We start from the raw sequence: 12,502 nt of genomic DNA on the forward strand, positions 1-12,502 counted from the left end.
CATTTTAAAAATGAGACAGATTACCACTGTTTTATTTTCTATTTTATTTATAACAACATTTGGCAAGTAACCAATATAAACAGAAAAAAATGGGCCTGATGATATATACAGCATTTACTGTATAGTTGCATCTGTGTTCATCTGCCTGATAAACAAAACAGTGCCATTTTAACTGTGGTTCTTGAATAATGCATTTTATTTTGGCTAAAGTGTAAATTAATTTCCAGTCTGATCAAGAATCACACGCAGTGCCAATTTTCCTCAGGGTTTGGCTTTTTTTCCATAGTTGTCAACTGCATCCTCAGTGATGCTGTCATCCTCCTCAAAATCTATCGTTACTTTCTTCCCCACCAGCTGGAAGATGTCTTCTGGAGCTACACCCTTGGGTTCAGCTACTTTCACAGTCAGCATGTCAAGGGTGAGTTCTGTACCTTTCGGGATAGCTGTCTTTGCAACCACAGATTTCCCAAGCTAGAAAGGAGTGAAAGATGGACAAGAACAATTATAGAAATGTTCTGACAGAGCAAATTCTTGAAGACAAAAACATTTCAGAGGAAGCAAAGTTAAAAACGAATGGAGGCATATGGGTAGCAAACAAATACATTTGATGGCAAAACGGATGAAAAGTTAAGACAGGATATTTTGGGAGGAAATGGGGCCACAACAGGAATGCAGCATAAGAAGGAAAAAATTGAGTTATGGAAAAAACTGATGGTGTTGGAGTAGGGGGTAAAGATGAATGTGAAAAATAACATTGCAACAGACAGACTGATTGCTAATAGCACACCTTTCCTTCCTCAGCAAGTCACATAATTTGAAGTATCATATGTGTAGCAGTGTTGTTTCTGTTAGGGATAGTTCACTCAAAAATGACAAGTAGCCCATGATTTAAGCCATCAACCCATCTTAGGTGTGAATAATATTCTTCTTTCAGATGAACACAATCGGAGTTATAGTAAAAGGGTCACGAACTGGCTTTTTTATTTTTTATACTGTTGTCTAAGGTCAACTTATGACGTTTACATGGTTTTTGCATTCAAAAATATCATAATGAATAAGTAATAGGCTATTTTCTACACTGGTTTTGAGGCTTTCTCCTACACGCTCGGTTTTAATGGGCGCGCCGCACTGAAGACTTGGACGTAAACGCCCACGGCTAGGATTGGATAAGATTTGCATATTTAATGAGTTTCAGCTCCCTGTCAGTACACGTGGGTTTTATTCGAACGCATGTGAGAAAACGGCCAGAATGAATCACCCAGTGCTTGCAAAATGTCTTTATCAAACAAACACAATGATTTATCTCTCATCCACCCCAACTGATTGGAATGTTATTTTTATTACTTGGACCGTCCGACCGGTTGCTATAACTGCAAACTGAGTCTGCAATGAATTTAACAACACCACAAAAATAGGATTCTTCAGCCTTTGACAGCGTGCTACGGTATGTTCAGTTAGACATGTCCACATAATCGATAGATGTCAAACGATATGTAACAATGCATTACTATCGCATACATACAAACAAATAAAAAAATTCACACATATTAGTGTGTTGCTTTATTCATTCGAGTAATCTCATCCTGTCTGCAAAATCCAGTCTCTTGTTCACAAATGAATCCGGTAAAATGAAGGAACAAACAGGCAATGTCTTCCCAACATGAGCTGGATATTCATTAAAAATAAAGTTCATCCATGCTTATGGTGAATGTTTATTACTTAGAAGTTTGATCCGGTTTAGCTCAATGTAAGCCTATGTCATGTCAGGTACAAGTCGGTGGGCATGGCTACAGAATCAGGAGTTGTTGTTCTTCTGTTGAGGCAATGTTTCACCACACGATGACGCCAAAGTGTGGCATATTCTGAGATCGATGGTTTGCTTGGCCTGGTGTCTAAAAAAGCTTTTCTTTTTTAGCTCTGAAATTGACAGGATATTCTTATATTACCATGAGCCATGACCTTTTATATATCAAAAAGTCATGGGAAAGTTGATTTCTCAATTACCCCTCAATGACCCCTTTAAAGCTTTAAAGGTGCAGTTTGTGAATATTAGTGGCATCTAGTGGTGAGGTTGTGAATTGCATTACCCAAACCTCACCCCTCCCTTTCGGAGCACAAAGAGAAGCTATGGTGGCCAATACATGACTAGCGCAGAACTTTTTAGAGTGACTAGCGCTCTGTAGAGAAGTTTGTTCATTTAGGGCTACTGTAGAAACATGAAGGCGCAAAATGGCGATTTCACTGTAAGACTTGCAATGTATGTAGATAGAAATGGCTCATTCTAAGGTTATAAAAACAATGGTATATTAAGTAAGGTCTTTATACTCCACTGAAAACATAGTTATGTATATTATATTGCATTTCTGTCAAAAGGTCCGAGCTTTATAATGGCAGCATATGGCAACCTAAAATTTGAAGACCAAAAAAGTGCATCCATCCATTATAAAAGTAATCCACACGGATCGGGGGGCTTAATGAAGGGCGTCTGAATCAAATTGATGGGTTTGTGTAAGAAAAATACCCATATTTAAATATTCTTTGCAAGTTGAATGCCAGAAGCTAGATATTATACATCAGAAAGGTTTAAATATGGATATTATATATTATGGATATTATAATATAACTCTGTAATTGTCTGAAAGAAGAAAATCATATACAGGTCCTTCTCCAAAAATTTGCATATTGTGATAATGTTCATCATTTTCCATAATGTAATGATAAAAATTAAACTTTCATATATTTTAGATTCATTGCATACAAACTGAAATATTTTAGGTCTTTTATTGTTTTAATACTGATGATTTTGGCATACAGCTCATAAAACCCAAAATCTCAAAAAATTAGCACATTTCATCTGACCTATAAAAGAAAATACCAAAAAAAAGTCAACCGTCAAATAATTATGTTCAGTTATGCACTCAGTACTTGGTGGGGAATCCTTTTGCAGAAATGACTGCTTCAATGCGGCGTGGCATGGAGGCGATCAGCCTGTGGCACTGCTGAGGTGTTATGGAGGCCCAGGATGCTTCGATAGCGGCCTTAAGCTCATCCAGTGTTGGGTCTTGCGTCTCTCAACTTTCTCCTCACAATATCCCACAGATTCTCTATGGGGTTCAGGCCAGGAGAGTTGGAAGGCCAATTGAGCACAGTAATATCATAGTCAGTAAACCATTTACCAGTGGTTTTGGCACTGTGAGCAGGTGCCAGGTCGAGCTGAAAAAAGAAATCTTCATCTCCATAAAGCTTTTCAGCAGATGGAAGCATGAAGTGCTCCAAAATCTCCTGATAGCTGCATTGACCCTGCCCTTGATAAAACAGTGGACCAACACCGGCAGCTGACATGGCACCCCAGACCATCACTGACTGTGGGTACTTGACACTGGACTTCAGGCATTTTGGCATTTCCTTCTCCCCAGTCTTCCTCCAGACTCTGGCACCTTGATTTCCGAATGACATGCAAAATTTGCATTCATCCGAAAAAAGTACTTTGGACCACTGAGCAAAAGTCCAGTGCTGCTTCTCTGTAGCCCAAAAGTGTCTTGACCTGGGGAATGCGGCACCTGTAGCCCATTTCCTGCACACGCCTGTGCACGGTGGCTCTGGATGTTTCTACTCCAGACTCAGTCCACTGCTTCCGCAGGTCCCCCAAGGTCTGGAATCGGTCCTTCTCCACAATCTTCCTCAGGGTCCGGTCACCTCTTCTCGTAGTGCAGCGTTTTTTGAGTTATGAACCAGGCTGGGAGTTTTTAAAAGCCTCAGGAATCTTTTGCAGGTGTTTAGAGTTAATTAGTTGATTCAGATGATTAGGTTAATAGCTCGTTTAGAAAACCTTTTCATGATATGCTAATTTTTTGAGACACGAATTTGGGGTTTTCATGAGCTGTATGCCAAAATCATCAGTATTAAAACAGTAAAAGACCTGAAATATTTTGGTTGGTGTGCAATGAATCTAAAATATATGAAAGTTTAATTTTTATCATTACATTATGGAAAATAATTAACTATCACAATATGCAAATTTTTTGAGAAGGACCTGTACACCTAGAATAAATCATGGGGATGATTTTCATTTTTGGGTGAACTAATCCTTTAACTACAAATAAAACATAACCAGAAAAAAAAACATATAAACACTTTTCATTAATTGAAATAAATCTGAGATCAATTAAAAGATAAATATTAAATTAAAAACTTAAAAAATATTACTCAAAGTAAAACTGAAAGGTACACTACGTAACTTGGCCCTATGTTGGTAAAAAAAAAACGACTTGTGCTTCGGCTCTGCATGAATGTGTTTTTTTTTTCTCGTAACAAATATTATCCTACTGCGAATAAAACATTCCCTATTAGGCTTAAGAGACATAACCAGTCTAGATGGAAAGGATATCAAGCTGACTAGCTGAAGACGTTACTGTAACTTTATCCATTAACAGACACGGTACTTCCTTGAAAATAAATTACAGCACAGCGCTACAACAACCATAATGAAATGACCCTTCACAATTGAGGATCCTTTACAATGAACTCTGCCAGAGAGCAACATGGCAATTTATCTGTTCAATAAAATACCTAGCTCAGCTGTGGAGTAATAAAACCCATCTCCGCTTAGCTTTTACAACATTTCAAATCCCTCAGTTCTCGTCATCTCCGAAAAGCCAAGCCAATGTTGATTCTTGTATTTTTTACGAGCTCTGTCACATTCTCTTGCAGACTCTCCTGTTCAGTGTTTGTTTAAAACGGGTGGTTCCCCGGAGGTTTGAGATTAAGCTGCTCCATGTTAACCTTTCTCGCTCGTTGTGACAACTAACCTATGTCACTCCCACACCATTTTCACATCAATGTAGCCGGAGCAACTTTTCTCCTTTTTAATGGATATGACTAGGCACGCACAGATGGTTGACATGTCTTCCTGCGAAAAAAATATCCCGACGGGGCTAAAATATAAACGCTTATAACAGCCTTACCATATGAATCAAACTAATTTTGGAAGAATTACCAATGATGTCATTTTGTTAATTTTTAACAAAAACAAATTACACGGTGTACCTTGAAATAAATGAAAGCTGAATAGAATATTTAATAAAAATGGCAAAACACAACAGCCCTGAATGTCATATGATGATTGTGAAACACACGGAACACTTCACTACATGATTTCACGGTGAAATTAGTTATTTTTCATATCAATCAGGTAAATTTTCATCAAGAACTATGCACTGGGGGTTTTAATTCAGTGTGAGCAGCATGGCAATGCTAGACTCTGCTTCGAAACGATCAGAGCACTGCTGCTTCTGCTCTGTTCCTGTGATGCGCTGCCGTGCTGTCTCGTCGTGAGGTGTGAATGCTCTAATTTGTTAACATGGGCACTGGAAAATACGCGCAGCTTACCCTCTGCTAACAAGTGCAGTGTGAAACCGCTAGTATGAAGGATAGTAATAGTGATGCTTGCCTCTTTACCAATTGATATGTAGACATAAAATGAAAGAGAATGTATTCCAACTGATTCTTATTGTACCTTATCATGGCATGGCACCTCACAGGGCAGCATGCGTTTCAGCCCAGTGCCCAAAGCTCTCTCCACAATGCGGATGGATCGCACCAGCTCCGCCAGCTCTGCCGGCACCAGAGATGCCTCATGATCGCTGCCCTTCCAGGTCTTGTCCAAGGTCACATGCCGCTCCACGACCTTTGCTCCCAATGCAACTGCCCCCACAGTGATGCTGATCCCGCTTTCATGGCCTGAGTAGCCAATGGGAATGTCAGGAAATTCTTTTTGATATTCCTGTAGGTTGGGGGAAAATTTACTTTATAGTCAAGCAAGATTCTTTTATCTAATCATAATTATATAATGTTTAATTCAGCTAATTATATAATTATATAATATAGCGTTTTAAACTATCAGGGAGGTCACGAAAGGCAGACCATAATGATTCTGATGTTGATACACACCCGTTGTACTTGAATTACATCAGATGGATTTTTGAGTGTACAGAGCTGGTTTCTTTACCATGATAACCCGCAGGTTGACGTCCTCAGGTTCCAGTGGATATGCGCTTGTGCACTGTAGGATGCAGAAGTTTTGGTTGTGTTCCTTCACGGTCTCGTAAACACGCCGCATGGTCTCCATGGACTGCATCCCACTAGATACAACCATAGGACGTCCTGAACACACACACACACAAGCATTAGAAGTTACCTTTTTTTATATAAGTATGAAGATTGAAAGTATGTATATGTATGTCATATCAGTGGTGTTTATTGTGGCGTTTTTCAGGTTTTGGAATGTCAAAGGATTGGCACAATTTAATCTGGTGGCTGTTGCCATTGGTTGGTGTGTCGTTGCACTGTGAATTAGCATATAAATCTCTGATTTTGTGTGTGGCAATTTTATAATTTTACAAGATGAAGAGTTCAGATGCAAAAGCCTCTAAATCCCACTTCAGAGTGTATGTAGTCTATAGTATAAGTTCATAAAATACCTTCACTTCAAACCCACTAAATCCCAGACTCAGCCTATTCAGAAGTACCGGTACTTAGGTAGAAACCTATACATAGGACTCTGACAAAAATGCTCATTTTAAAGAAAAATATCAGACGGTCTTAAGAGACTTTTGCATCTGAAGTCTTCATATATTATGGATTGTTGTTTGTGCTATCAGATATAATGAAGACAAGAAAACTATGGAGACCTTTTTGAGCAGTTTTCTTGAGGTAGGGGAAGTTGTTGGTGTCCCCAGATCCAACTTTGAAAAAAGGCACATTGAGCTCATGCAGGAATTCTACCGCCATCTTAAAGACACAAGAGAGAAACACTACAATTAGCATCTTACAATTTTTTGACATTCTGTGTAAGAACCAAGTAAATGCTGTGTTGTACAAAGATATTAAGAATTTAGTGCTATGGAATATATCAAAGTATCATGGTACCGCTCTGATCTCTGATCAGTTTGTCTTCTTTCCTAGTTAACAGTAAGCCTGAAGCACAAAATTAACATAAATTCAGAAACATTGCTAAGCTACGAAACATGTTAGAAAAGATAGTTTGTGCATTCATGACCTTGAGACTGTAATGCATCACTAGCTGGTTGTCCTGTATCCTCAATAAACAAGCTACAGTTAGTCCAAAATGCAGCTGCTAGAGTTCTTACTTGGTCAAGGAAATATGATCATACTATAACATCAATTTATCATCTCTACACTGGTTTTCAGGTCTTGAAATGTCAGAGAATTGACGCACTGTAATCTGGTGGCTGTTGCCATTGGTTGGTGTCTGTTGGTGCAGTGTGAATTTGCATATAAATCTCTGTACTGTAACTATTTTGATTAATTTAATGCATCCTTGTGGAATAAATGCTTTATAAAAATAATATATATTCAGATTTTACATGTGTGTGCCAATTTAATAATTTTACAATATGAAGAGTTCAGATGCAAAAGCCACAATTATAAAGTACTATTACTATTATAAAGTATTGCTACTGAACTATAAGGCCCTAAACGGTTTAGCTCCTGTGTATTTAACTGATCTTCTATCTCATTTCAGTCCATCACGCTCTTTAAGATCACAAAACTCTTGGCTTCTGGTAGTGCCTAGAATATCTAAATCCACTAAAGGAGGGAGAGTGTTTTGCCATTTGGCTCCTAAACTCTGGAATAGCCTTCCTTAAAATGTTCGGGGCTTCAGACTCGGTCTCCCAGTTTAAACCTAGATTAAAGACTCTTTAGCATTCACATAATACATCTCTATATATCCTAATCAGTATTAACAACATGAATTCATTGCTCCACTGAGCTCATTGTTTCTGCATTAATTAATACGTTGTTTAAATTAAAACTTTGTTAGCTAACTGCTTACATTTCTGAAACACATAATTTGGACAGTCCCCTCTGATAACAGATCACTCAAAATTGTAATGTAGACATGCATTTTCTGTAAAGCTACTTTGAAACCATTATGTACTGTTTGTAATGTGAACTGAATAAATACGTATGCGTTCTGGGGCTGTAACCCACTCACCTCGTCCATTCCAGACGCAGTGAAGAAGATGCCCACTTCTTTGGCGTACTGCTGCAGCTCTCTGTACTGCTCGTGGCTGAACTCTAGATGGCGCTTGTGCTCTCCGTATGTTTTCCCCCAGGAGTGTTTGGAGGTGTACGGCCGCTCCAGCGCTTTCTTATTGAACTTATGCTCCAGCTCACTCTTCTGAAACTTCGCACAGTCCGCCCCGCAGTCCTAGCAGAGGAGGAACAGTTATATATACTAAATAATATTTTTTTTATAAAATAAAATAAAATAAAACCGAGACATTAAAATGTAATAACGAAAACAACAACAAAAATAGACAAATCAAACATACGGTGACAAGTTCAAGCTTAAAAGTGGTGTAAATCATATTTTCTTTTTTTTTTTAATTCAATAATTCCAACATGAATAGAATTTGTATCTCTCTTTCAGAAAAGAAACTAAAATCAGTATCATAACTCATTTAAACCATGTTTATAGCACCTGCATCTATAATGTATAAAATATATGTTAATATAGTCTTATTAAACGTCTTTATATGTAGTTATGGCTTAAACATGGATACTTTACGACAAACTTCCAACGTGTGAGGAAGTGATTTGAGAAGAAGCATTCTTGATTTGAGATAAAATAAAATTTTATTTCCATGTATTTTCCATGTCCAGTGACAGATTAAGCAGCCTGGACAGATGACTGTACCGCTGAATGCTGGGAAGAACACTTAAAAACTATTTCTAACACTAACTAAACTATTCCCGAAACAATCCACTTAATCGGCATTAATATATTTACTATGTCGATGTTTATTAATACAAATAAACTCTTACCTTTGCCATTTTTATCATTTTCTTGGCAATTTCAATGTCTCCCTGATGATTCTGCCCGATTTCTGCAATAATGAAACACGGGTTGTTTCCTCCGATCATGCGACCAGGGCATAACTCAAATTTAAGAGGCATTTCAAATTCAAGTGCACAATCACGGCAAAAAAGCAACAGAAGTGACTGTGAGTCTTTCCCACTACTTTGACTAACGTTACACGCGTCAAATTTCTTTTACTGTCTATGGTCAAATGTCTATGAAAGAGAACGTAGAACTTCCGGGTTTATTTGTGCACACGCCCATGTTTTTCAAAATAAAAGACCTATCTATTCGCTTCTGAACTTTTATTGTTTATCTTTATTTGGGCTTTTTTTGTTAAATGTGTGATGTTTTAGCATATAAAGTAAGTTTAACCTTCTAAAAAGTACAGTATTTTAATCAAATGATGCATAAAAACGTATGAAATATTTGCCACATTTTGTATTATATGCTGTTCATGAGTTCTTTTTATATTACAGAGATGTATATTGTGTACTGTATTTTTTTTATGTGTCTGCAAGGCAAAATGACGGGAAAGGAATTTTTGTTCTGTTTTTGCAGAGGTACAGATATTGCTCATAGTAAAATTAGCCTCTAGGTTGCTTAGTTCAGGATATCTACTACTAACAAAACAACCAAGCACAGGAAACCCCAAGGCTACACAAATAGCTGTCATTACAGGTGTGTAATAGCCTGACAAACCTGACAGGGCTCAATCCGAGGGGCGGGATAAACGGTTGTCTTTCAAACTACTTCTGCTACAACCAACCAGAGCAATGAAGTTGAAGCGGAGCTAGTTTACAGATTAAACTTTCGCTGTATCCAGTCGGCAAAACTCAGAACACATCTTCCCTTTTTAAGAATGACTTCAGTGCCATTCTTTGAGAAAAGCTTAAAGGATTATTCACCCAAAAATGAAATTTATGTCATGACTCACCCTAATGTCGTTCCACACCCATAAGACCTCCGTTCATCTTCAGAACGCAGTTTAAGATTTAGTCCGACATCTTTTGAAGCATTGAAAATACATTTTGGTCCAAAAATACCATAAACTACGACTTTATTCAGCATTGTCTTCTCTGCTGAATAAACGCGGAAGACAATACTGAATAAAGTCGTAGTTTTTGGTATTTTTGGACCCAAATGCATTTTCGATGCTTTAAGAGATTCTAATGAACTAACTGATGTCACACATGGACTACTTTGATGATGTTTTTTCCCCTTTCTGGACATGGATATAGTGCGCATAGCCTACACTTGGATACACTCTCAGACTCAATATAAAATATCTTAAACTGTGTTCCGAAGATGAACTGAGGTCTTGGTGTGGAACAACATTAGGGTGAGTCATTAATGACATCAATTTCATTTTTGAGTGAACTAACCCTTCAAATTCAAGTCTTCCAGTCTCAAAGTTGATTCGAAAGACCGCCGTTCGCCAGCTTCTGTGTTTAGTAATGGCTAGTGATGTCCGGTTCGCGAACGAATCGTTCTTTTTAACCGGATCTTTATAGTGAACCGGTCGAACCAGTTCACCAAATCGAACTGAATCGTTCTAAACGGTTCGCGTCTCAAATCAGGGCTGATCCCACAAATACTGTAGATATTAACTTTCTGCCATCAGTGACAGACTCTCAAACTAGAAATAAAACGAATATCTTGAAGTAGATGTTGTAACTCCAATCGTTAGCTGAAGTGAGACATGTTTTGCTGAGAGATCTGATGAACTCACGAGCAGCTGATACTGAGCATGCGCGTGTAACCGAAAGTACCGGATTGTCGGATCCTCGGATCAGCAGTACAGAATCAAAACCGTTTCTATCGGACACGTTCGATACTGAGAACCGATGAGCCGATGAGCTGCGCATGCGTGTTATTTGTTCAGAGGAACGAAATGCAGGTTAAGTGTATTTAAAACTAATCACGTTTGGAAACATTATAACAAAGCTGTCACTGTATTATTTTAAAGTTTTGGAAACAATAGATTGTAAAACGGTCAAATTAAACATTTTTTGTTTTATCAATAATGCATGATATTTTCAGGAACAGCTTTAACTTATTTAATTTCTAAGTCGATAAAGATTTTAAAATACATGTAATCAAAACAGTAGGTTTGATATTCAGCTTGCAGCAGTTCGCAGCTCAGCACCCTGTGCTCAGCACACACACACACACACACACACACACACTGATACAGCGGTTCTCGAGTCAGATCGACCGGTTGCAACGGATCACCGGTACAGAATTGAGAACCGTTTCTATCGGACACGTTCGATCTTTCGGTCATGTTTGATTCTGAGAACCGGTGAGCTGAGATACTGAGCATGCGTGAGAGCGTCGTAACCGAACTGTTTCTCTCGGAGTGGGACAGCTGATGCTGATAATACATGAGCCCGGGTGAACACTGAGGATTTGTGTAAGTAGGCCTATTATGTCAATGTATGTTTATTTAATCCGTGTAAAACATCAGTGTTTGCACGACAGTGACAGTGACAGTCTCTCAAATTAGAAATAAAACTAATATCTTGAAGTAGATGCTGTAACAATCGATTCAGTTCGATTTGGTGAACTGTATTGAGTGCTTTTGAAAAACATAAATGAAAAAATGTTTCCAAGATGATGATGATGTCAATTATAATTATTACTATACTAAGTTTTGATTACAAATACTTTAAATGGATGTGTTTGAATGTATTTTCATCCGCCGGGATGATAGAAATGACGTCATTACGTAAAGACGTAAAAGAACCGGTGATCCGGTTTTTTGAACCGGATCACTGAAACGAACTGTCCGAAAGAACCGGTTCGCGGAAAAGAACCGAACTTCCCATCACTAGTAATGGCCATAGACAGTAAAAGAAATGGACGGAGCGTTCCCATTGACGTCTACGGCGAAAGAATGAAGTCAACCTAGGGGCACTCACTTCCTGATGGCTGAGCGAACTGCGCAGGCTCAGACTGAGCTTGACGACGTAGATGTGACGTGAGCCTCCTGTCTGACAGCTGTGAGTCTTCTAGTAGATGTGGAAAGCGAAAGCTGAATCACGTTGTTTAAATATTTTCTCCCGTTGCTTTTGGCTCACTATGGGCTTCTCCCCATTCTTCCCCCTTGACTTTATCAGACTAGTCTCCAGGACATGTCTCCACGTCCCCCCGATTGTCTCATAGACAGTAAAAGATTGCCTGCGAGCGTCTCTTCAGGTCTATACGGTAATTTCTCAACTGTGCGACAGGGTCGCGTTGGTTATGACGCAATCGTTAGCCTATTTTTACAAAAACAGCTGCTGCGGGGCGATAGTGTAAGATACAAGGTAATGGAGCCTTTTATACATTGTCATGTTTCTTTAGAAATAAACAATGGACAAATGGAGTCTTTAAACGTCTCAGATGTAAAGTTATTCACTGTCAAAGTGACTCAAAAATGAATGGGAGTCAATGGGATGCTAACAGCAGGTGATGGCTTGGTTAGCAATGGCAGCCCCTAGGGGTGGAACGCTTTCCGAGCGCTAGATTACCCCCTTGGTAATGGCACGCAAGCGCAACCCTGCCGTAATTGATAAGCCCCGCCCACTTGCTGCATAAGCTCCACCCACCTGCAGGTCTCCAGGCAGCAGCGAT

At 38.7% G+C, this 12,502-nt stretch overlaps 1 protein-coding gene across 1 annotated transcript; it reads right to left on the bottom strand.

Annotated features, from left to right (window-relative positions):
• Window positions 1-24: 24 nt before the first annotated feature.
• nansa (N-acetylneuraminic acid synthase a) lies at window positions 25-9,126 on the bottom strand. The gene is made up of 6 exons (XM_067442801.1): window positions 8,851-9,126; window positions 8,018-8,233; window positions 6,690-6,789; window positions 6,008-6,162; window positions 5,516-5,782; window positions 25-471 (listed from the first exon to the last, which is right to left on the bottom strand). The coding sequence occupies exons 1-6, from the start codon at window positions 8,980-8,982 to the stop codon at window positions 262-264; spliced, it is 1,080 nt and encodes a 359-aa protein (XP_067298902.1). The 5' UTR covers window positions 8,983-9,126; the 3' UTR covers window positions 25-261.
• Window positions 9,127-12,502: the final 3,376 nt, after the last annotated feature.

This window comes from Pseudorasbora parva, chromosome 4 (assembly GCF_024679245.1).
Source record: "Pseudorasbora parva isolate DD20220531a chromosome 4, ASM2467924v1, whole genome shotgun sequence".
In the NCBI taxonomy this organism is placed as follows: domain Eukaryota; kingdom Metazoa; phylum Chordata; class Actinopteri; order Cypriniformes; family Gobionidae; genus Pseudorasbora; species Pseudorasbora parva.

Bases quoted from the DNA above. Each gene is read 5' to 3' on its own strand.
- nansa (XM_067442801.1), bottom strand. From the start codon at position 8,982: ATGCCTCTTAAATTTGAGTTATGCCCTGGTCGCATGATCGGAGGAAAC. The intron at 6,790-8,017 runs GTGAGTGGGTTA...TGTGTCTTTAAG, and splicing joins CTGCGTCTGGAATGGACGAG to ATGGCGGTAGAATTCCTGCA. The intron at 472-5,515 runs GTACAATAAGAA...ACTCCTTTCTAG, and splicing joins AGGTGCCATGCCATGATAAG to CTTGGGAAATCTGTGGTTGC.